At 37.4% G+C, this 21,860-nt stretch overlaps 2 protein-coding genes across 2 annotated transcripts in view; one reads left to right on the plus strand and one right to left on the minus strand.

The window, feature by feature from the left end:
• Window positions 1–21,860, plus strand: part of Parl (presenilin associated rhomboid like) — a 47,750-nt gene extending 25,890 nt beyond the window's left edge. The window contains exons 5-10 of the mRNA XM_026389387.2: window positions 7,113–7,208; window positions 7,720–7,869; window positions 9,136–9,206; window positions 16,189–16,290; window positions 16,424–16,521; window positions 21,542–21,860. Of these exons, the coding sequence (XP_026245172.1) occupies window positions 7,113–7,208; window positions 7,720–7,869; window positions 9,136–9,206; window positions 16,189–16,290; window positions 16,424–16,521; window positions 21,542–21,653 (629 nt within the window). The 3' untranslated portion in view covers window positions 21,654–21,860. The remainder of the gene's footprint in view (window positions 1–7,112; window positions 7,209–7,719; window positions 7,870–9,135; window positions 9,207–16,188; window positions 16,291–16,423; window positions 16,522–21,541) is intronic.
• Window positions 17,528–18,794, minus strand: LOC113183151 (small ubiquitin-related modifier 2-like). Its single transcript, XM_077795030.1, has 2 exons — window positions 17,704–18,794; window positions 17,528–17,646 (listed from the first exon to the last, which is right to left on the minus strand). The coding sequence occupies exons 1-2, from the start codon at window positions 17,906–17,908 to the stop codon at window positions 17,570–17,572; spliced, it is 282 nt and encodes a 93-aa protein (XP_077651156.1). The 5' UTR covers window positions 17,909–18,794; the 3' UTR covers window positions 17,528–17,569.

Below are 21,860 nucleotides of genomic sequence, written 5' to 3' on the forward strand. Positions count from 1 at the left end.
ACTTGTCTGTGCTTTTGTATTTCACTGGTTGCCTGTTCTGACCTGATCTGTAAGGTCCCCAGGCAGCCTCCAAGGAGAATATTTTGTCCAGCCTTTCTGGTTTTCAGGGTTGCCTTTGAGGGCCTTGCTAGGTTCCTGTTCTTTCAGCAGAATGCTGCCTTCACTATTTTGGAATTCAGGAGAAAGATTCAGTTCAGGTATTGTTTTTGATCAAAGTGGGCACAATGAGGAGAAGTCCATATCTTTTGTCAACTCCAAAGTTTAGGCACTGCTTGCCTTAAGGCCCTCAACCCCTCTGCCCCAGTCTCTGAAGTCTCTTTATTTTTTTCTTTGCTATGCTGTTTTCCATCAAATTATTGGGTTTTAGTTCAATTTTCTTTCTCCTTTTACCTTTTTAAGGTTTTTAAGTTCCCAGGCCAAAATCTCTTTCCCTATTAATGAGATTGCTGGTGAGGTAGTGTTTTCCTTGATCTTCTAGTTCCTCTTAACTTTTTCATCAGTTACTGCTTTTCTGTAATTCCTGGCTCCCTAGTCTTCAGACAAGTTATCTCTGGGAAAGAAAGGACACAACTAATGCTGAGTGCCTCCTATTGCTTCCAGTACTATCCTAGGTGCTTTATGTGTTGTAAAGTGTTATGGTTATGAATCATCATAAGAACCTTGTTAATAGTATCCTCATTTTTCAGGTAGACTAACTGAGGCTCAGATGGGTTAAATAACAATCTGAGTTCACAGACTTCTTAGAAGGGGGTGGATATGGGGAAGCTGGGGATATAACTCAGTTGGTAGAGTGCTTGCCTTGCATGCACAAGGCCTTGGGTTCAATTCCCCAGCACCACAAAAAAAAAGAAAAGAAAACCTTTGTTCTTTCATCTTATTAACCAGGAGTTTTAAAAGAATAAAATTTATTATTTAGGTGAGAAAAAAAAAGAAGGGTGGATATGGGAATCAAACATACTTCATAATTCAAATACTGTGCTTTTTATTACAACCTATCACTTTCTACTACAACAAATCACAGTTGTTATAATTACTACAGTTTCGCCCCATCCCAGGTATCTGGGTACTGATTAAAAGCCCAAATTTCAATAGTGTTCCAAGTCATCAAGCTGGTATCCAATGGAGAAAGGGAGCCCTTCTTGACTTCCTGGGTTTGATTTGTCATTATAAGATGAATAGGTATACATAGTAACAGATGAAAACAGTTTCCTTCTCATAATAATCACCACCTCATTAATTGCTTTTGTATTCTCACAAATAATGTTTTTATATGTAAGCATTTATATCTATCTGAAGTTCAAAACATAAATTGTGATATATAATGCATCTTTTCTACTTTGATTTTTTTCACTTAATACTTTAAAGAACATTTCATATCAATACAAATAGATCTGTTGCATTCTTTTGTATATTTTATTGAAGATTAATGTACATAGAGTTGTGCAAATATATTGAATTACAATTTTCACAAACTGAACATGTCCATAATAACCAGCATCCAAATCAAGAAATGGAAATTATACTCCAGCCTTATTCTTTCTTAATGTCATTGTAGCATTCCATATGGATGAATATTATTTAACATTTCTTTTATTAATGTATACTTAGGTTGTTTTTAGTCTTTGCTTTTATAAGTAATACTACAGTGGATATTCTTCATATCCTCTGCAGCCTTGTGCAGGTGTATTTTTAGGATGATTTACTGAAGATAGAATGCTGAATCAAAAGTACTCAGTATATACATTCAAAATTTTGTATTGTTTTAAAAGAAGTTCTACGCCAATTTAAATGTCCAACAATGTATAGAGTATATATAGGTCAGATTAATTTCTTAAAGTTGCTCACAGGGATTGATTAGATATGCTCATCTACAGGGAGAATGCAGAGAAATGATAACCCCTTTTATGGTTAGCAGTATGGGGTCTTTGCCTCGCTGTGTGTGTGTGTGGGGGGGGTGGAAATTTGTCCCATATTAGTTTCTGTTTTCCCATATTAGTTTTGAACTTTGTCTTCATCCCATGGGAGGATGGAATATGGATAGTCCGAGTTTCCTCTTGATTCCAAGTAACTACGGGCCTTGACCTTATTCAGTTAAACCAGTAATTGAGTCCTCTAGTTTTGTGGATGCTGCCTAGAAAGGGAAATTGTAGCCACTAAGTGAAGCTAACAGGTTGACTCCTGTACTTGCCTGATTCCTGTGAATTGGATTTAGGGGTTGCTTAAGCTCATTCTTTGGCTGCTATGGATATTCATACTTGTCACTTTCTGGATGGCAGATCTGGGGTCAGTTAGCAGCCTCCTCAGGTTGCAGAGCTGTGGAGGGGTGAATTGGCTCACCCCAGAAACAGAAGGTATCCTGTGCTTAGCTATTGGACTTCAAGTAGGATAGTAAGTTTTTGTTGTTTTTTTTTTTAGGAAAAGAAAAGAGGTTGCACTGCTTTCTCTGGGCCACAAGACTAGAGGTTGCTGAACCAAGTGTTTCCCAGATCAGTGTGTCACTTTTTTAAAAATTGAAATATAACTCTTATATCTTTAATTCACCAACAAGTATGGTCTTTATTACAGTCACAAAGTTGTATATCTATCTAATCCCAAAACAATTTCATTATCCCAAACATTTTCCTTATTCATTAGCAGTCATTCCTCATTCTCCTCAGCTCTAGGCAACCACTAATCTGTTTTTCTATGGATTTGCCTGTTCTGGACATTTTATATAAATGGAATCACATAATATGTGGCTTAATTGTGAATTGGCTTAATTCAAGGCCACAAAGATTCATACCTATATTTTCTGCTAAGATTTATAGTTTTCCCTCCTATATTTAGGTCTTTGATACATTTTGAGTTAGTTTGTATTTGCTGTAAGGTTGAAGTCCAGATTCAGTCTTTTATTTATGAATATCCACTTGTCTCATCAACATTTATTGAAAAAACTACACTTTCCCCATGAGTTACCTTTGAACATTAGTCAAAAACCAATTGGCCATGATTGTGTGGGTTTATTTCTGGTGTGTCGATTCTATTTCGTTTTCTGTATGTCTGTCCTTACGCTAGTACTACACTGTCTTGATTACTGTTAAGTTTGTGTTGTAAGTTTTGAAGCCAGTAATTGAGTCCTCTAAGTTTGTTAATATGAAGTATTACATTGATTGATTTTTCACACGTTGAAGCAGCTTTCCATTTGTGTGACAAATTCCATTTGATCATGATTTATATGTTGCTGGATTTGTTAACATTTCCTCTAGAATTTTAGTATAAATATTCATGAAGCAATGTTGATAGTTTTCTTGTGATATCTTTGGTTTTGATATCAATGTAATACTGGCTGCATAGAATGACTCAGAAGATGTTCTTTCCTCTTTTTTTTTTTTTTTAAGGAGGGTTTGAGAATGGTTGGTGTTAATTTTACCTTTCTTTGGTATTCATCTGTTGTAAATTGAATAGTGTCTCCCCACACCTCCAAAAAGTCTTGTCCACCCAGAACCACAGAATGTTACCTTGTTTGAGATAAGGGCTTTGTAGGTATAGTTACAATGAGATCATATTAGAGTGGACTCCAAAACTAATGACTCATGCCCTTAGAAGAGTGTAAAGACTTAAAAAAAAAAAATCCCTTGTGAAGAGATGGAGGCAGAGATCAGATTTTTGCGCCTATAAGCCAAGCAATGCTAAGAATTTTAGGAGCCACTAGAAGCTGAAAGAAAGAAAGAAAGGATTCTTCCCTAGAGCATTCAGAAGGAAACATGACTGTTGACATCTTGTTACCTTGACTTCAGACTTTTGGTCTCCAGAAATATAAAAGAATAAATTTCTGTATGTTAAGCCCCTGAGCTTGTGATAATTTGTCATAGCAGCCCTGGGAAACTCAATCAATGAAGCCATTTAGTTCTGGCTTATTTTTTTTGTGGTAAGTTTTGATTACTAATTCAAATTTTTTTCTTGTTTTCTAGCTATTTAGATTTTCTGTTTCTTTTTGAATCAATTTTAGTAGTTGTGTACTTTTGGGAATTTTTCAGTTTCATTTAATCTCATTTGTTGGTATACACTTATTCATAGTATACTGTTAAAGTCTTGTATATGTGTCTATTGGGATTGAACTCAAGGCCTAATACATGCTAAGCACTCACTCTACCACTGAGCTACATACATCTCTAACCCATGTGATCCTCATTTCTATAAGGTCAATAGTAGGATTCTCCTTTCATTCTGGATTTTGGTAATTTGAGTTTTTAAATTTTTTTTTTTTTAACTACAGCTGAAAGCTTATTTTGCTTATTAGGGTTTCAGAGAACCAACTTTTGGATTCATTGATTTTTCTGTTATTTTTCTATTCTTTATAATATCCTTTGTCTCTAGTAACAAATTTTGTCTTCCTGTATTTTGTAGTTTTTTTGCATGTGGGCTTTTAGATTCCAGGAATATGTTGGAGGTTTTTAAAGATCCTATGGAAATCTCATCCCTCTGCTTTTCATTTAAGATTTTTGGTCTCTTATTTGCCCTGAATGTTATTTACCACCTCAGGCAACCTTTAACTTAAATCATTTACATGTAATTGTTTTTGATAAATGCCCTCTGGGACAAGGAGGTTTGCACTTGGACAGTTCCATTCATTTTTAAAGTCACACAGCCTGAAAGTAGGGTCTTCCAGGGAATCAGCAGGCAGGTCAAAATTATGATTATTCTTTGAGATTAAGGCTTGGAAAGAGCTCCAGCTTGGTCTCTCAGCTTCCTTTTGTGTTTGTTGGGCTGTACTGGGAATGTGGGTTGTTTTCAAGGCTTTCTGTAGCTAAAAAGCCGGAGGTGGGACTAGGCAAATTGCTGCAAAGCTAGTTCTGAGAATCAAATAAATGGCCCCTGGGTTTGCTGCAAGTCTTTGGTTAGTTTCCAGAGTTCTGAAATGTTGATTCTGACAGTTTTTGCCACAATTTTTTATAACTTATGAAGGAGAGAATTTTTAGAAAAAATACTTGGCTGTTTTCACTGATATATATGATATAATTGAGTACATCACTCTTGGTAAGGGTAGACTCTGGGACAGTAGCAACCTTCCTGAATCAGTAGTGCATAGCTTGTCCAAGAAGTTACTGAGTCAGGAGGAAGCAGATAACACCCCTTCTAAGCGGAGACACAGAGACTTTAAACTGTCCTGTTTCTCAAAAGAGGAGGAGGGGAAAGGAACCATTGCTCCTTGGACATTTAATGCTATGCTCAGTAGCTTATTTCAGCCTTACTATAGTCTTTCTGCTGGGAATTGAACCCAGAGCCTTGTGCATGCTAGGCGAGTGAGTTACCACTGAACTATGGTCCTCACTATAGCCTTTATGAGGTAGGATGTATTAGTTTCTTTTTACAGATGAGGGACTAAAGTGAAAGGGATGAAAATGCCACCAGTCAATAGAGCTACTAAATGGCATACCTAGGATTCAGACCTGAAAAGACCATTCTCTTTCTACTGTATTTTCCATTTATTGTGTTGTCACAGTGTGACTGTTATATTTAATCATACTTTCTCATTTTATCATAATCTAACCTTTTAAGGTAGATTTTACTGTTCTCATCTTACAGAATAGGAAACGGCCTCAGAGGTTAGGCCTCTTGCCCAATTTTAGTGTAAGTAGGCCAGAGTTAGTTCTGCTGGATTCCCCTAACTCTTAGCCAATGTGCCCTCAGTAGGTCCTGCCTTAACCACACATCTCTGGTGCTTACCTGATTCTGGGAACCAGGCCATGTATTACCCACCTTGAGGACCCTTTGTCTGGTGTCAGAAGCCCTCTGGTGGCCAAGATTGAAATAAATAAATCACAATGGAAAGTGGAAAGGGTACTAGATTGGGAATTTTGCCTTGGCCACTGACTTTGGCTTTCAGGCAACTTGTATGTTTTAAAATCTCAATTTTCTCATCAATAATTGGTCTCCAGAATGCAGTTTACAATGAAGAAAATACTTGCATTTTACTTTTCTCATTTCTTCTTAGTGTGTCTGTTTTACAATGAATTATATTGGTTCATGTACATAATTTGTAATTAAATATAGACATATTAGGTGTGTATATTCAACTGTTTATTGTTAGTGTTCCTAATCAAAGAAGTTTAGTGACCACTGGTCTTCATGAGAGATTTTGACTACAGTGCCAGTACTATATTGTAACTTGTCAGAAAGGATTTTTGCAGTTATATTTGCAGTATTAACTCTGAAGTTGAAGTGCTACTTGCCTGTTGCCTAGAGATTAGAGGAATGAGCAATGTTTAAGTCCTTTAACGAAATCAACAAGTAGATGATAGTATACTTTGTACAAGGAGTATGGCAATTTAAAAAATAAATGCATTTTGAAAGTGTATAATTTTCAAGAATAACTTGATTTTGACCCTAAGTATGACTAATCATTAATTTTATAGTTAAACCTACTCAATTTATTGATCTAACACTATAAGTTCTTGCACAAAAAGTCAGCCAAGTTTCCATATGTAAACACTGCAAATAAGCAGTTGCAAAATTCTTCTAGATTATCCCTGAATTCTCTTTTTCTTTTTTATTCCTGAATTTTTACCATAAGTTTAAGAAGTATGCCATCCCTATGGGAAAAGATGAGATGTTAGCTTTTCTACTCTTGGCCAGATAACCTAATTCTGTACATTACTTGTCTCTGAATTGTCCATTATCAAACAATAATTATAGATCTCATTATTTATTGAAAAAAGTAAACTGTTGTGAAGAAGTGAAATATGGATTTAGGTGAAGGAAGTTAACTCCTAGAGCATTTGCAGTTTTTCAGGAATCTCTGACTTAACCAGGATACTTTATAGACATTGATTTCATTTGCTTTCCTTAGCTCACTGTATTCGGGTGAACTTTAGATCTGATTTTCTTTCCTATTTATTTATTTTTGGTGCCAGGGATTGAACCTAGGAGCTCTTAACAACTGAGTCACATCCCTAACCCTTCTTATTTTTTGAGACAGGGTCTTGCCGAGTTGCTTAGGGCTTTGCTAAGTTGCTGAGGCTGGCCTTGAACTTGCCTCGGCTTCCTGATTCGCTGGGATTACTGGCATGTGCCGTCACACCTGGCCTCTTTCCTCTTATTTTTGACCTCCTTAAATTGTATTTGTTTTGCAGGTATTATAGCTGCAAATGTCCTTGTATTCTGTTTGTGGAGAGTACCTTCTCTGCAGCGGACAATGATGAGATACTTCACATCCAATCCGGCCTCAAGTAAGTCTAACTTGTGATTTTGAGGTAGAGATAATATGAAATAAATATGCTTTGTTAATTGAAATCCTACAAATAAAAAATATGAGATACTGTCAACGGTTATAAACAAAATCTGGAGGGTAGACTATCAGCTTCTAGAGCACAAAGACCTTGTCTCTTTCATTGCTGAATCCCAGGTGTCTAAAACATAGACAGTGAATATTTTTTAATGAATTAAGATCTATAGTCACTGCAAGTTTATATCTAAAATTAAAATAATTTGCTCCTTCTATTTGTAACTTTTGCCTCTATTGAACTGAGAATTTTTATTGGTTGCTTACTAAGTAGAAAAGGGATTAAGATAGCTTTTTATCACTTTGAAAAGTACTGTCTTACACCATCTTATTAAAACTAACTGGCTCTGTTTTTGTTTCCTGTGTTTATTTGATAATACTGAAAACTCTAAACTAGATAATTTTTACTGGCTTTGTGTTCTTCAATTACCAGACTCTGTTTTTTCTTTCTCTTGTAGAGGTCCTTTGTTCTCCAATGTTGTTGTCAACATTCAGTCATTTCTCCTTATTTCACATGGCAGCAAATATGTATGTTTTGTGGAGCTTTTCTTCCAGCATAGTGAATATTCTGGGTCAAGAGCAGTTCATGGCAGTGTACCTATCTGCAGGTAATGAATTTTAATCTCAGGACCTTTACATGTCATTTTTATCTTAACCAGGCCTTGATTTTTTTTTTTTTTTTTTTTTTCCCAGCTCAGGCTCACCATTATATCGAGTAATGGCTCCTAGGCTTTCCAACTGTCTTAGTCATCTGAGTTTGTGTTAAATAATCTTAAGCAGGCTCACTTCCCCCATTGTGCTCAGTTTGCATAAAGCTTGATCAGAGTGATCCAATGTTATTGATTGCCAAGAGGAGTGAGTGTGTTTTTTTGCCAGACTATATGTAGGACAACACTTCCTAGTTGTGGTTCTGGAGATGGCATCATTTCTAAAATATTTTAATTAGGAAATTGTAGCCTGTGATTCCAGTTTACTAATTGCTGCTAAGTGGTTAATTGATCAACTTTTGCTCACCTGTTTGCAAAATTTATATAAGTAAAACAAAAAACTCATTTCTAAAGTCCCAGCATTTAAAAATTTTATATCTGCCAATTGTGCTGTAGTGAAAAAAGCACTGAGTTTTGAGACAGAAGACCTAGGTTCAGAGCCCATTTCTGCTACCAGCTGTGTGATTTGGCAGAAATGACTATGCCTTTCTGGGGGTAATGATACTTATCTTTTCAAGACAGGGCCTTGTAGAAAAGATTAAGTAAAACCATCTACTACATGATCCAAAGTGACTCCTAAATTAATATCAATTGAACACTCAGGTATATGTGTCTAGTCCATCAAAAGTAGAAGCTGATCATTTTTTTTTTTCCTTTTTTGGCCTCTAAGGTAGTATATATATAATTATTTCCCCAAGTACTAGTTATGGGGGTAGTTGTTGTACAAAGGGTGTTTCAGATGCCATTAATTCCTGTTCCATAGGAAGTTGTTTTTTAAAATGAGCCACACTGAGCTCAACTGTCATTGAAGCAAAAGGAACCTAATGGATCATTTAGTTTAGTGTCCCACCAGAGATTCTGATTTAGCATGTCTGCCCAGGGGGTTCTGAGATAGTTGGTGAGTTTGAGAACTAGCCTCCTTTTCTTTAAATTATATATGAGGAAAATGGTAACTGAGAGGTAAAGTAAATGGCAAGTCATGATGTGGATTAGATTTTTCTTTCCCTAAAACTGTTTGAAATTATTGGCAGATTAAGTATTCGTGCTGGCACCCTTGGAGTGATATAGGTACAAACCTGACACTATTAATCTGTGGACGGTAGAGATAAAAAATAGAAGTCATTTTTAAACCTTACTTAAACTGTTGAACTATGACTTATTTCTCAGGTGTTATTTCCAACTTTGTCAGTTATATGTGTAAAGTTGCCACAGGAAGATATGGACCTTCACTTGGTGCAGTAAGTATTTCTAATTTAAAAATTTCTAATTTTAAAATTAATTTTGAAATGTATACTTTAAAAAAGTTGCAAAATTAATATAGTTTTCACATGTTCTTCATCCTAATTAACTACATCCTACAGAACCACAGAACAATTATCAAAACCAGGAAATCAACATTGAAAAATAATTTTGGTTGATCTACATGTAATTTACAACTTAAATATTTTTAAAATTTTAAGTTTCAGGTTAAAGCTTTTAACCATTGGTTATTTACATATACTTCATGGAATAGAGTACATGGCAAGAATATTGTCAGAACAGTGAGGATCCAATCCTCATAAACCAGAGAGCCTCATCAGGCATTGGAGAATTTTTGACCAATTACAGATTTGAATTGGGTTCTATGTCCTCCTGGTTGAGTCAGTATTAGAGTGTTTACTGGGTAGATGAGACTACGGAGCATTATGCTAGATTCTAGAGAGAGAGCCAGTGAGCAAGATGATCATGGTTCCTGCCCTCAGGAACTTAATTCTTTATGCTTAAAAAATTTGTTTTTTGTTGTTGTTGTTGTTTTTTTTTTTTTTTTTAAACATGTTGTCTTTTGAGTTCAATGGCAGAATTCTAGGCATATGGAAATTTTTATGTGATGTATTTTTAAAGACTACACATTCACTTTGTGTATATTTAAATACTAAAAGCCAGGTGTGGTGGTAAGTGCCTATAATCCCAGTGGCTTGGGAGGCTAATGCAGGTGGATTGCAAGTGCAAAACCAGCTTTAGCAACTTAGTGAAGCCCTGTCTCAAAATACATAAAAAGGACTGGGGATATGGCTTAGTGGTTAAGCACGTTTGAGTTCAATTCCTGGTACCAAAGAATAAATAAATAAATATTAATGCATTTAAATGCATTCTAATAGAAGATTTCATATTTAAAGGAACTCTTTCTTAAAAAGAGTTATGAGAAAAAATTCTTATGTAAAATAATCATTCCCTACTTTGTGTATATTTTCTTTTCTTTTTTTTTTTTTTAAGAGAGAGTGAGAGAGGAGAGAGAGAATTTTTAATATTTATTTTTTAGTTCTTGGCGGACACAACATCTTTGTTGGTATGTGGTGCTGAGGATCGAACCCGGGCCGCAAGCATGCCAGGCCCAGCGCGCTACCACTCGAGCCACATCCCCAGCCCCATATTTAATTTTCTTAAGAGGTCTATATCTTATTATTTACATGCTTTATTTCTTAAGCTCTGCACCCAACACCACCCTTTTTTCTTCATGGAATGTTTTTTTTTGTATAAAATTTGGTTCTGGTATAATTTATAAATTTTAATCATATTCTCTACCTTACTCAGCAGCTAAGCATCTTGTTATATGAAGACAATGAAGATCACTACTAGAATGAATCAGAAGTGGACTCAGATTTTAAGTTTAATTGGAGAAAATATAATCACATCTAATAAATACTGAAAGGGATGAGAATTTTGAGGACTTTGTGGTTTCTGAGGATGGAGAGACTTAGTAGCTAGCAGGATCTGGGAGGGCATTTTGATGTGCCCTTAGACAGTTGTTATTCTTGTTTTATAAATAAGAAACTGAAGTCTAGTTAGTAGATTATAGCAGCATGGTATTTGGAAGTAGAGTGTGTGGGAATCCTGGCTCTGCCACTTACCTGTGATTTCCAGGACTTGTGACTGAGCATCTCTGAGCCTGTTTCTCCACATAAAGTGGGAATAAAACCAGTTATTTTTCTTTTGCTTAATTTTTAAAATATCAGCTATTTCTGATTTGCAGTGCAAATATGTTTAGAGTCTGTAACACAGTAAGGAGCATATAGGGAGAAATGTGCAAAAAATAGTTCCTATTCCTTCATTAAAATCCTATACAGCTGGGGTTGGGGTTGTGGCTCAGTGGTAGAATGCTTGACTAGCACTTAAGAGGCACTGGGCTTGATCCTCAGCACTATTTTTTAAAAATAAAGAAATAAATAATAAATTTTTAAAAAGTAGGTGTATGGGGAGAGATGTCATTTTAAAAAAATCCTATAGAACCATGGCAACCATAAAATTATTTATCCCCAAATACTTTTAATTCATCCTTGGTGATAATAAAAGTTAAGTCAATAGGTACAATGGAGATATAATGGCATTCTTGATGAGAAATCAGTAAGAAAATACTATTGACAATTGTTTAAAATATTGGTCTCGGGCTGGGGCTTTAGCTCAGTGGCAGAATGCTTGCCTAGCATGTGTGAGGCACTGGGTTGGATCCTTAGCACAGCATTAAAAAAAAATAAATGTATATACACACACACATACACTAAGCAAATACAGGCATGCTGTCCACTTACAACTATAAAAATTCTTTTTTAAATAAAATATTGGTCTTAATGGTTTAGTCATAATCTTTTGTTAAAGACTATTAAAGTATATTTGTCAATTACCATATTGGCTACTAGGGGTCAAGGATACTGGTTAGTTTTGGTGTCAGGTGTGTATATTCTAAATCTCATCAAAAAATTAATTTCTTATTAGTTTTTGGCATGAAGCTTATCTCCAATATTCTGCTTTTCAGAAGTTATTTTTTATATAGGTGGCTAAGAATTGAACCCAGTTCCTTACACATATTGAGGCAAGTGCTCTACCACTGAGCCACAACCCCAGCCCTAGAAGTTTTATTTTCTGTGAAATATAACCCTCATCTCAAGGTAGCACAGAACATGTGTTATTTGTTGTAAGAAACAACATTTATTAAAATATTTGTTAGAGAAAATAATTGTTCACTTGAAATTTATAAAGTTTATCATAGGCTAAATTTGGTCACTAAATGATAATCTGCCCACTGTGACTTCATTGATTTAACTGCTATTGACCTAACCTGTGCACAGTGGAATTCTTTTGTTTATTCATTACAAAATTACAAGTAAAATGGTCACTAGAACAGATTTGTTTATAATTTCATTTTGATTTATCTGTAGTGCTTTCTGCAACTTTTTTTCTGGCTGTTCTATTTATTATACATCTTTTATCACAATTTGGTGCTAGTGTCATTTTATTAGGGTAAGTGGAGAAGCCTACCACCTTTTTTATATTTCTGTACCTCCTCAAATTTCTTCTACAGTAATAATATCACTGTTAGAATTTTTGCTTCAAATATTAAAACATAATTTAGAAAATTCAAAGGGCAAAAACAAATCTATTGTATATAAGGCATATTACTGTTTCATTGTTTTTACTTTTTGTTTAGAGAACTTTTTTAGGAGGGGACTGAACCCAAGGGTTTTTAACCACTGAATCACATCCCCAGCCCTTTTCTTTTTTACTTTGAGACAGGGTCTTGCCAAGTTGCTGAGGCTATCCTTGAATTTGTAATCCTCCTGCCTCAGCTTCCCTGAGCTGCTGAGATTGCAGGTGTGCACCACCATGCCTGGCTTGCTTTTTTTTTTTTCCTTTGATACTGGGGACTGAACCCAGGGCACTTTGTTACTGAGCTATATATCACCAGCTCTTTTTTTTTTTTTTTTTTTTTTTTTTTTTTTTTTTAAGAGAGAGTGAGAGAGGAGAGAGAGAGAGAATTTTTAATATTTATTTTTTAGTTCTCGGCGGACACAACATCTTTGTTGGTATGTGGTGCTGCTGAGGATCGAACCCAGGCTGCACGCATACCAGGCGAGCGCGCTACCGCTTGAGCCACATCCCCAGCCCCTATCACCAGCTCTTTTGATTTTTCATTTTGAGACAGGTTCTCACTGAATTGCTTAGGATCTTCCTAAATTCCTGAGGCTGGCCTTGAACTTTCAGTCTTCCTGCTGTGGCCTCCCAAATTACTGGGATTACAGGCGTGCATCATGCCCAGCTTGATATTCTTTGCTGAGCATATTGTTGGATCTTTTTTTTTTAATCCAGTCTACTAGCCTATGTCTTTTGATTGGTGAGTTTAAGCCATTAACATTTAGGGTTACTATTGAGATATGGTTTGTACTTCCAGCCATGTTTGTTTATTTTTGTTATTTAACTTGATTTGTTTTTCCTTTTTGATTAGTTTTTCTCCTTACTGTACTACTTCCCACTGTTGATTTTCATTGTTTTTCATTTCCTTTTCGTGTAATGTTTTGCCCAAGATGCTTTGCAGAGCCGGTTTTTTAGCTGCAAATTCTTTTAACTTTTGTTTATCGTGGAAGGTTTTTATTTCATTGTCAAACCTGAAGCTTAGTTTTGCTGGATACAAGATTCTTGGTTAGAACCCATTATCTTTCAGTGTTTGAAATAAGTTGTTCCAGGATCTTCTAGCTTTCAGCATCTGTGATGAAAAATCAGCCATTAACCTAATTGGTTTACCCCTAAATGTAATCTGCCTCCTTTCTCTTATAGCTTTTAAAATTCTCTCCTTGTTCTCTGTGTTGGACATTTTCATTATAATGTGTCTTGGCATGGGTCTCTTGTGGTTTTGTACATTCGGCGTCCTGTAGGCTTCTAGGATTTGGATTTCTGTTTCATTCTTCATGTCTGGAACATTTTCTAAAATCATTTCATTTAACAGATTGCTTATTCCTTTGGTTTGGACCTCTATACCTTCCTCTATTCCAATAACTCTTAAATTTGGTCTTTTTATGGTATCCCAGATTTCTTGGGTGTTCTGCTCATGGTTTCTTTTTCTTTTCTTTTTTTTTTTAAAGAGTGAGAGAGGAGAGAGAGAGAATTTTTAATATTTATTTTTTAGTTCTCGGCGGACACAATATCTTTGTTGGTATGTGGTGTTGAGGATCGAACCCGGGACGCACGCATGCCAGGCGAGCACGCTACCGCTTGAGCCACATCCCCAGCCCTGCTCATGGTTTCTTATCAGCTTTTCTGAGTTGTTTAGGCCCTTTTCAAGATGATATATTTTGTCTTTGTTGTCTGATGTTCTGACTTCTAATTGGTCTACTCTACTGATGATACTCTCATTTGAATTTTTATTTGGTTTATAATTTTCTTCATTTCCAGGATTTCTGTTTGGTTTTTTTGTATAACCTCTATCTTCCTGTAGAGTTAATCTTTTGCTTCTTGGATTTGTTTATGTAATTCATTGTCAAAGTGAACTTTCATTGTCTGCATTTGCTGTATAATGTCTTCCTTAAGATTCTAGATCATCTGAACCATGTATATCCTGAAATCTTTATCTGACATTCCTTCTGCTGCAGATGTTACCTCTTCTAATGTTGACTTGTCCTGGATTGTTTGTGGTTCTTTCTTTCCTTGTCTTTTCATATTACTCACGTTTCTTTCCAGCTCTTTGTGACTGTTTTGTTAATATTTTCCCCCTATATATTTATATTGCACTTATATAGTTCCCAAAATCTCTCTTTTGTGGAGAAAACCAATGTTAACAGTTCCCAATATCAATAATACATCATCTATGAGCAAGTTTTCATTATTATTACATTTATAGTTAGACTCTGTGTCTACAGATGCTGGCTTCAATTATTTATTTATTTATTTATTTATTTTAAAGAGAATTTTTTTTTAATATTTATTTTTTAGTTTTCAGCAGACACAACATCTTTGTATGTGGTGCGGGGGATCGAACCCAGGCCGCACGCATGCCAGGCTAGTGCGCCACCACTTGAGCCACATCCCCAGCCCCTTCAATTATTTAGAATATAGTCATTCGTTTCATAAAAGGCATACCATTTCTGGTGGCATATAGAGAACCTGAAGGTCAGGCATAGGACATCATTATAAGGGGGAAAGGAGTGAGGGTAGGGGATTACTCTAACTTAGCAACTTTAGAGGAGAACTCTAATGAATAGACAGGGATAGTTTACGGAAGAATGTATAACTTCAAACTCCTTATCTGTATTAAAGAAAATTACCCTATGTATAAATAGTAAAAGATAGGAGGTTGAAAGTGGGATAGAGGGAGGAAGAAAAAAAAAGAAAAGAGGGGGAAAAAAGGAAAGAGAGGGAGAAAGAAAATAAGAAAAAAATAAAGGGGTGGGGTGAGGTGGGGCCTATGCAATTCCTCTGTATTATATTATTCTGGTGATTCAGTTCTTAAAGTCTAATTTCATGCAAAGTTCTTGGATTCACATAGTTGAGGTTGTGAGGACCAGAGGGGGAAGGGAAGAGGAGATTGGATGAGAAGAGCTAGAAAAGAAAAGAAAGAAAGAAAAAAAAAGTCTCAGGACTCTGTTTTCTTTTCTTCCAGTAGATGGAGTTGTCTATTCCTAGCTTGAGTCTCTGCGTTCAGGGTGGTGGAGGTAGCTAGTGTGAGAGGGCTTGAGTTTCTACCTGGAGCCTCCCTACTCTGAGTCTCTGAGTTGGAAATCAGGTGCCTGTACAGTTGCTATTCTGCGTTGATAGCTACGCCCTGCAAAAGTTTGTGAGAAAAATTTTGAGTTATCACCGCTGGGGGTGGGGGAGTTGGAACTGGGTACCTGATCAGCCACAGAATTGTGCTGGTAGCCACGCCCACCGATAGATTTCGAGGAAGGTTTTCCAAGATGGATTCCATCTGTTACCCACATAGGGTGTTTGGTGAGGTGGGGGGTGCTGGGGTAACCTTGTGCTGTGTCCAGAGCTTGGTCTGGTGACCTGCAAGCAAAGCCTCTGTTCTGCGCCGCCTTCCCTTTGCGCCGAGCCGAGTGAGCCACATATGAGTTTCTTTGGACAGAGTTATGATCATTTTCTCTGGTTTGGCGAGCTTTTTAGAGAGGTTTGAGAAGTTCTAAAAAAGGCATGTTTAACACTGTTCATTAAGTGCTAACACAATGGTTTTTATACATCTTAGTAACCTGTAATGAAAGTACAGGCTTTACCCAGTGATTACTATGTATGTGACAAACCTGAAGCCTCTCTGCTTGGTATAGTGCACATTAGCAACTGAAAGCTTTTAAGCTCTGTGCTCACCTACAGCTAAGCATATAAGCCTTTTGGAAAAAAGTTTTGCTACTTCAGACATGTAGACACTGTGTTCAAGAGGTTGTATGCTGTTCCTAACCAGCATTTTCCATTCTTTTGCAGTCAGGTGCGATCATGAGTGTGTTGGCAGCTGTTTGCACTAAGATCCCAGAGGGGAGGCTCGCCATCATCTTCCTCCCAATGTTCACATTCACAGCAGGGAATGTAAGTACCTGGATGAAGTTCTGAGGACGTTAGTGGTGTTTTTACAATGACTGAAGTCTTGCTCTTAAATTAGGAATGTCAGTGCTGGAGGAATCAAAGTGTATCACTTCTGTTCTCTCTTGCCATCTTTTAGGCCCTAAAAGCCATTATTGCCATGGATACAGCTGGAATGATCCTGGGATGGAAATTTTTTGATCATGCAGCACATCTTGGGGGAGCTCTCTTTGGCATGTAAGTTGAGTGTAGCTGATGCTAAACTGCTTCCTCAGTTGCTTCCCTGTCCTCCCTGAGGAAGACAGAGTGAGGCAACTGAGCTATGTGATACAGGCAGGAGGATACTGTTGGGAGGGGAGAGATCCTCAGCATGGTTTGCTTTGGTCTAAACCAGTTTCACCAAGAGAGATGGGATTTGAGAATGTCAGCCCTGCCCCTGCCTTGATCATTGTAGAGTGACTGTGTGCTTTTATTGGTCCCTTAAACTCAACTCCATTTCCTAACCTGTCGTCATTCCCAGCCCCTCTCATAGTGCTCCCAGCCCCCAAGTCTTTGATGTTTCTATTTCCCACTCTTGGGCTTTCTTGCCCTCCTCCCTCTTCTGTGGGCGCCATCTCACCAGTGCTGCACAGACACTGGGCTGGAAGAGCTTTTTTTTTTTTTTTTCCCCTGTAGTGATTGTGAGGGGGAGTGTTGTGTGTCTGCATAAAGGAAGCAAGCCAGCATGGACACTTACTGGGCATCATATGTAGGCACTGAGCTAGTCACCTTACATTGTACTTTATAAATAAATAAATAAAACAGGAATAATAAACAAGAAGTTTATTTAAACAACAAGACGCTTGACTTGAAGGGAAAACTAAACATTAAAATTCTCCAATTGAACAAGGTATGCAAGGATTTTTATGTTCAGGTTTATTTTTGTTGTTGTTAAAACAGTGAGAGAAAAATAACTTACTGGAATATAAAGATAAGGGCTGAATGAGCATGCCACTAATGGAGAAAGGGGATATTTTCACAGAACCAGTATTTTTCCCCATCCCATCTCCATTTGTTGACAATCAAAACATATCATTGGCCATTTAGTTTAAAAAAAAATGCAGTATGCTTGTGCACATACTCCAGTTACTTTATGTACAATAAAGGAATGGGGAAGGGGAGAATGAAAGAATAAAGAAAACTATAGTGGTCAGAAGGTGGTGGAACCAAATTACAGTTTTCTAATTGAGAATGTATTCTTGGTCTGTAAGAACAGAGTTCTGGAGTAAAGTAGCAGGTTCCCTTTTTAGTAGACACCTCCTGTCTGCTGCTGGAACGCATCAATTATATCTTCATTCTCCATTTCCAACTGTGCAGGTGTGTCTGTTTCATTAATTGACTGCCCTTCAAATCGGAATCTGATCTGCTTCATTGACAAACCCTGTCGTTCACAGTATGCTTTCATTAGTTTACTAAGTGGTGTCTTAATCTTAAACTGCACCGCAGAATCATCCTGCCCTGCCACCTTCAAGTTAATATGATCGTTGTTCTCAGTCTTTACTCCTTCCTTGAGCTTTTCGTCGGCCATGTCGAGCACCAGAGTCTCCTCAGCTGGTGCTTCACAAAAGAGGTACCAGGTCCTCATGAGCACACAAGCAGCTCCAAGAGCAGCAGAAGAAGGAGGCGGCAGCGATGGACGAGGAAGAGGGCATCTATTATTCCCATTTTACTAATGGGAAACTGAAGTACAGAAGTGGTCTTCCTTAGGACAGAGAGCTCTGAAGTAGCAGAGCAGAATTTAAACCCAGATCTCCTTTGCTTTCCAGCCACATCACACCACATCTAGTACGCCTGGCATATGGTCAGAAAGTGTTTCCATTTGTGTTTCAACAATGGTATTTTAGCATTTTTTGTTTATTTGCTTTTCTTTTTTGCCTAAAATGTAATAGTTTGGTAGCAACTATAAACTTCCTTTGGACTCCTGGAGCCCATCTGACTTCGGGAGTCCCTTCAGCACAGTTGTCTGATGGTGCCATCCCTGAATGGCCTGTCTTTTCTTGCAAGTCAGTTGTCTTTTGCCCTTATTTCATTTTTGCTTTGTTTCATGACAATGGAAACTTCTTAAAAATTTTTTTAGAAAAATCTAAGTGACGCAGTTTTGCCAAGTAGGTGGTGGAACTAAATGCCATTATGCCATTTGTAATTTTCAGTGATGATTAAAGAATAGCATATGTGAGTTCTAGCTTTAACAGCAGCACAAATATAAATAGTAGAAGCTGACCTGCTATTACAGTATGAGAAACAAAAACATGAAAAGGGATTCTGTTTTATGAACTCTAAATTTACCTGGTGCTTTTTACATGTCTGTAAAGGGTCGTCTTTCCAGCAGGTTTTTATTCTTCCAAAATATAATTAGATGGCCTTTTTCCATTCTGAAAATAATTGGATTAAAGGCATTTTAAATCCTAGGATCTGGAAGGCAGAGGAATCCTTTCTCTTATAATCCTTTCAGCTTATTTTCACTTACTAGATCTCAGTCATAACATCTTTAAAATAGATTTAGAAATGTGAAAATCTTTTTTTTTTTTTTTTTTGTTAAATTGCCCTAATTTTTTGCTATTCACTTGCACATTTCCTTGGTTTTGTGTCCCTGACCAGCTCTCAGTCTTTACATTGTACTATTGTAATAATAGCTAATAATTTATTGAATAGTTGTTGTGTGCATAAGCTGTGACTTTAAATCATGTAGAATTCTATGAGCTAAGGGCTAATTTAAGACTCAAAGTGCTGGGAGCTATTCCACTTTACATAGAGGAAGTAACTTGACCAAAGATTCTTGGCTCATAATTGCAGAGATGGAGTTTCAGACTACTAGACTGTTATGCAGCTGCAGCAAGAAAGGTTTAGTGATCTGGGGTCTGGGGGTGTAGCTCAGTGGTAGAGCACATGTTTAGAATGTGCAAGGCCCTAGGTTTAATCCCCAACACAAAAAAGAAAATAGTTAAATATTTTTCTAATTTGAGTTTATCCAAATGACTAGTTAGTTACATTTGGTTTTTATGAGTATAATCAGAACAGTGTACCTGTAAGATTAAAGTATTTGACTCTGCTTGAAATAAGCAGGCTCAAAAAGATTTAATGGAGAATCCCTAAAAGGTTTTTGTTTCTTGCAAGAATCTTCAAAATTGCATTTTAGGGTGGTCCATTTTTTCTTGTTCTGAATTCACCAGAAATTTTTATATTACAAGAGAATTTTGTTACATACCTATTAATATGCATACCCTTTTAAATGCTTTTTTCATTCTTAAATATACAGATTATTTTTCAAAAATTTAATGTTGGGGACTGAGGTTGTGGCTCAGTGGCAGAGCCTTGTACATGGAGGCGCTTGGGTTCGATCCTCAGTACCACATAAAAATGAATAAACAAAGTAGGGATGTTGTGTCCATCTACAACTAAAAAAAAATTAATGTTAACAAAATAATGTAATTCTATAAAATCAGGTTTTAACTACATTTAGCGAATATTTTAAGATTCGGGTACAAATCAAGCCTTTTATAAGAAGAAAATGTTCAGAGCTGGTTGTGGGCTACTTGGTAGGGTAAGCAGGAGCCTTCCAAGTTTGAGGCCAGCAAACAGACCCTATCTCAAAAAAAAAAAAAAAAAAATGCTGGGCACACTGATGCATGCCTGTTATCTCAGTAGCTAGGGAGACTGAGACAGGAGAATTGTGAGTTCAAAGCCAGCCTCAGCAACAGTGAGGTGCCAAGCAACTGAGTGAGACCCTGTTTCTAAATAAAGTAAAAAATAGGGCTGGGGATGTGACTCAGTGGTTGAGTGCTCCCGAGTTCAATTCCTGGTACTCCAAAAAATAATAATTGCCAGGTTTCTGTTCTCACGACTAAAAGGCTCAGGGGTCACTCCTGGAAAACTGGGCTAACTGGGCTGCACAAAATAACCACACAAGAGATACAAATACCTTTTTCTTTGGGGTCGCTGTGATGGCTCCTCTGACTTTAAGGGTCTGCAGGAAGAGAGAGAGCGAGAGAATGTGCTGACCCCTTTTATTGAGAAGAAGCTATTCAAATGAGGCAAGGGGTCAGGTTTCAGGAGGCTGAGTCTATCTTCATGATGTCCATTGTCAGCAGGTTGACTGATATCTGGGTAGGCCACATCCAAGGGCACAGTAAGAGAAGGGGACACACACAAGACACTTCCATGGAAGATTCTATCCTAAACAGGGCAAGGGGTTATATTACAAAGGAACAGGTGAGTGTAGCTCCACCCATGGGGCTGTAGGAAGCAACGCCCATGCATGAGACACCATCCCTTGAACCCAAGAATGGTGGGGAAAGCCCTGCCACATTTCTGTTTCTGAGCGCCTCAGCACCCAGCTGGGGAGTCTGACTCGGTCACCTGCAAGGTTGGTCTCCCACAGATAATAGGGCTGGGGATTAGCTCAATGGTAGAGTGCCCCTGGGTTCAGTCCCCACTGAAAAACAAAGTTCAGGGCATTTAAAAAATGTTAAAAACATTAAATTGCTGTTCTGATAAGCTAAACAGTATCTGGGAGATGTGAAGCTCAACAAAACCTGATCTCTGCCTCAGGGAACTTTGCTCTGGGGAGCAAAAGGAGTTCAAGATGAAAGCTTTCCTTAATTCCCAGCCCCGTGTGCTCCAGGAAGTCTCCCTCTACTCCCAAGGGTGACAGGTGCCATCATGAGGCAATTCCACCATTTCTTAATAGGAGCCTGGACTTAGAGTCAGTCTGACCTGGGGTCAGACCTCAGTTGACTGTGTAGAAGCTATTGGCACTTTGGACAAATTATTTTCTTCTTGGACTTGGTTTGAGTCCATAATGAGAAATGGTGTTTAACTTGCAGGGCAAAGGTGAATCAGAAGTAGTAGGTGTGGGGCTGGGGCTCAAGTGGTAGTGCGCTCGCCTGGCATGTGTGCGGCCCAGGTTCGATCCTCAGCACCACATACAAAGATGTTGTGTCCGAGAAAAAAACTAAAAGATAAATATTAAAATTCTTTCTCTTAAAAAAAAGTGGGTGTGAAGTACTCGACACATTCCAGAGCATTCACCCCACACTACTATGACCTTTTTTATGTTCTGTATATTAAAGCTAAACCATTTATCTACAGCAAATAAATCTAGCCATTTTCATAAGCTACACAGTGAAGCACAGTAGCATTTGATTTTTAAAAATGCTGGCTTGATTAAATGTGTGTGTCATATTATTGGAATGTCAAACCTGGTTTTTCTCTTTTCCAGATGGTATATTACTTATGGTCATGAACTCATTTGGAAGAACAGGGAGCCTCTAGTGAAAATGTGGCATGAAATGAGGACTGATGGTCCCAAAAAAGGAGGTGGCTCTAAATAAAACTGGGGTTGGACATTACTGGTGCATCTGATCTGTGCTGCCTGGAAGCTCCAAGAGTGCATTGGCCCTGGAGGGACCACAGCTGTGCTCCTGCCTGGAAGACACCCAGCAGCTAGCCTCCCCAGCATTTTAAACTCTGTCCCCCAGTACTTGTCTCCTTAGAAAGTGAATTATGACAAAGTTGTGAAATAAAGATTTATATCTCTA

Source organism: Urocitellus parryii, chromosome 2, assembly GCF_045843805.1.
Source record: "Urocitellus parryii isolate mUroPar1 chromosome 2, mUroPar1.hap1, whole genome shotgun sequence".
NCBI classification, from domain to species: domain Eukaryota; kingdom Metazoa; phylum Chordata; class Mammalia; order Rodentia; family Sciuridae; genus Urocitellus; species Urocitellus parryii.

Excerpts from the sequence above, each read along its gene's own strand:
- LOC113183151 (XM_077795030.1), bottom strand. The coding sequence starts at position 17,908 with ATGAGGACCTGGTACCTCTTTTGTGAAGCACCAGCTGAGGAGACTCTG. Across the intron at positions 17,647-17,703 it reads AGCATACTGTGAACGACAGG|ACACACCTGCACAGTTGGAA; the intron begins GTTTGTCAATGA and ends TTAATGAAACAG.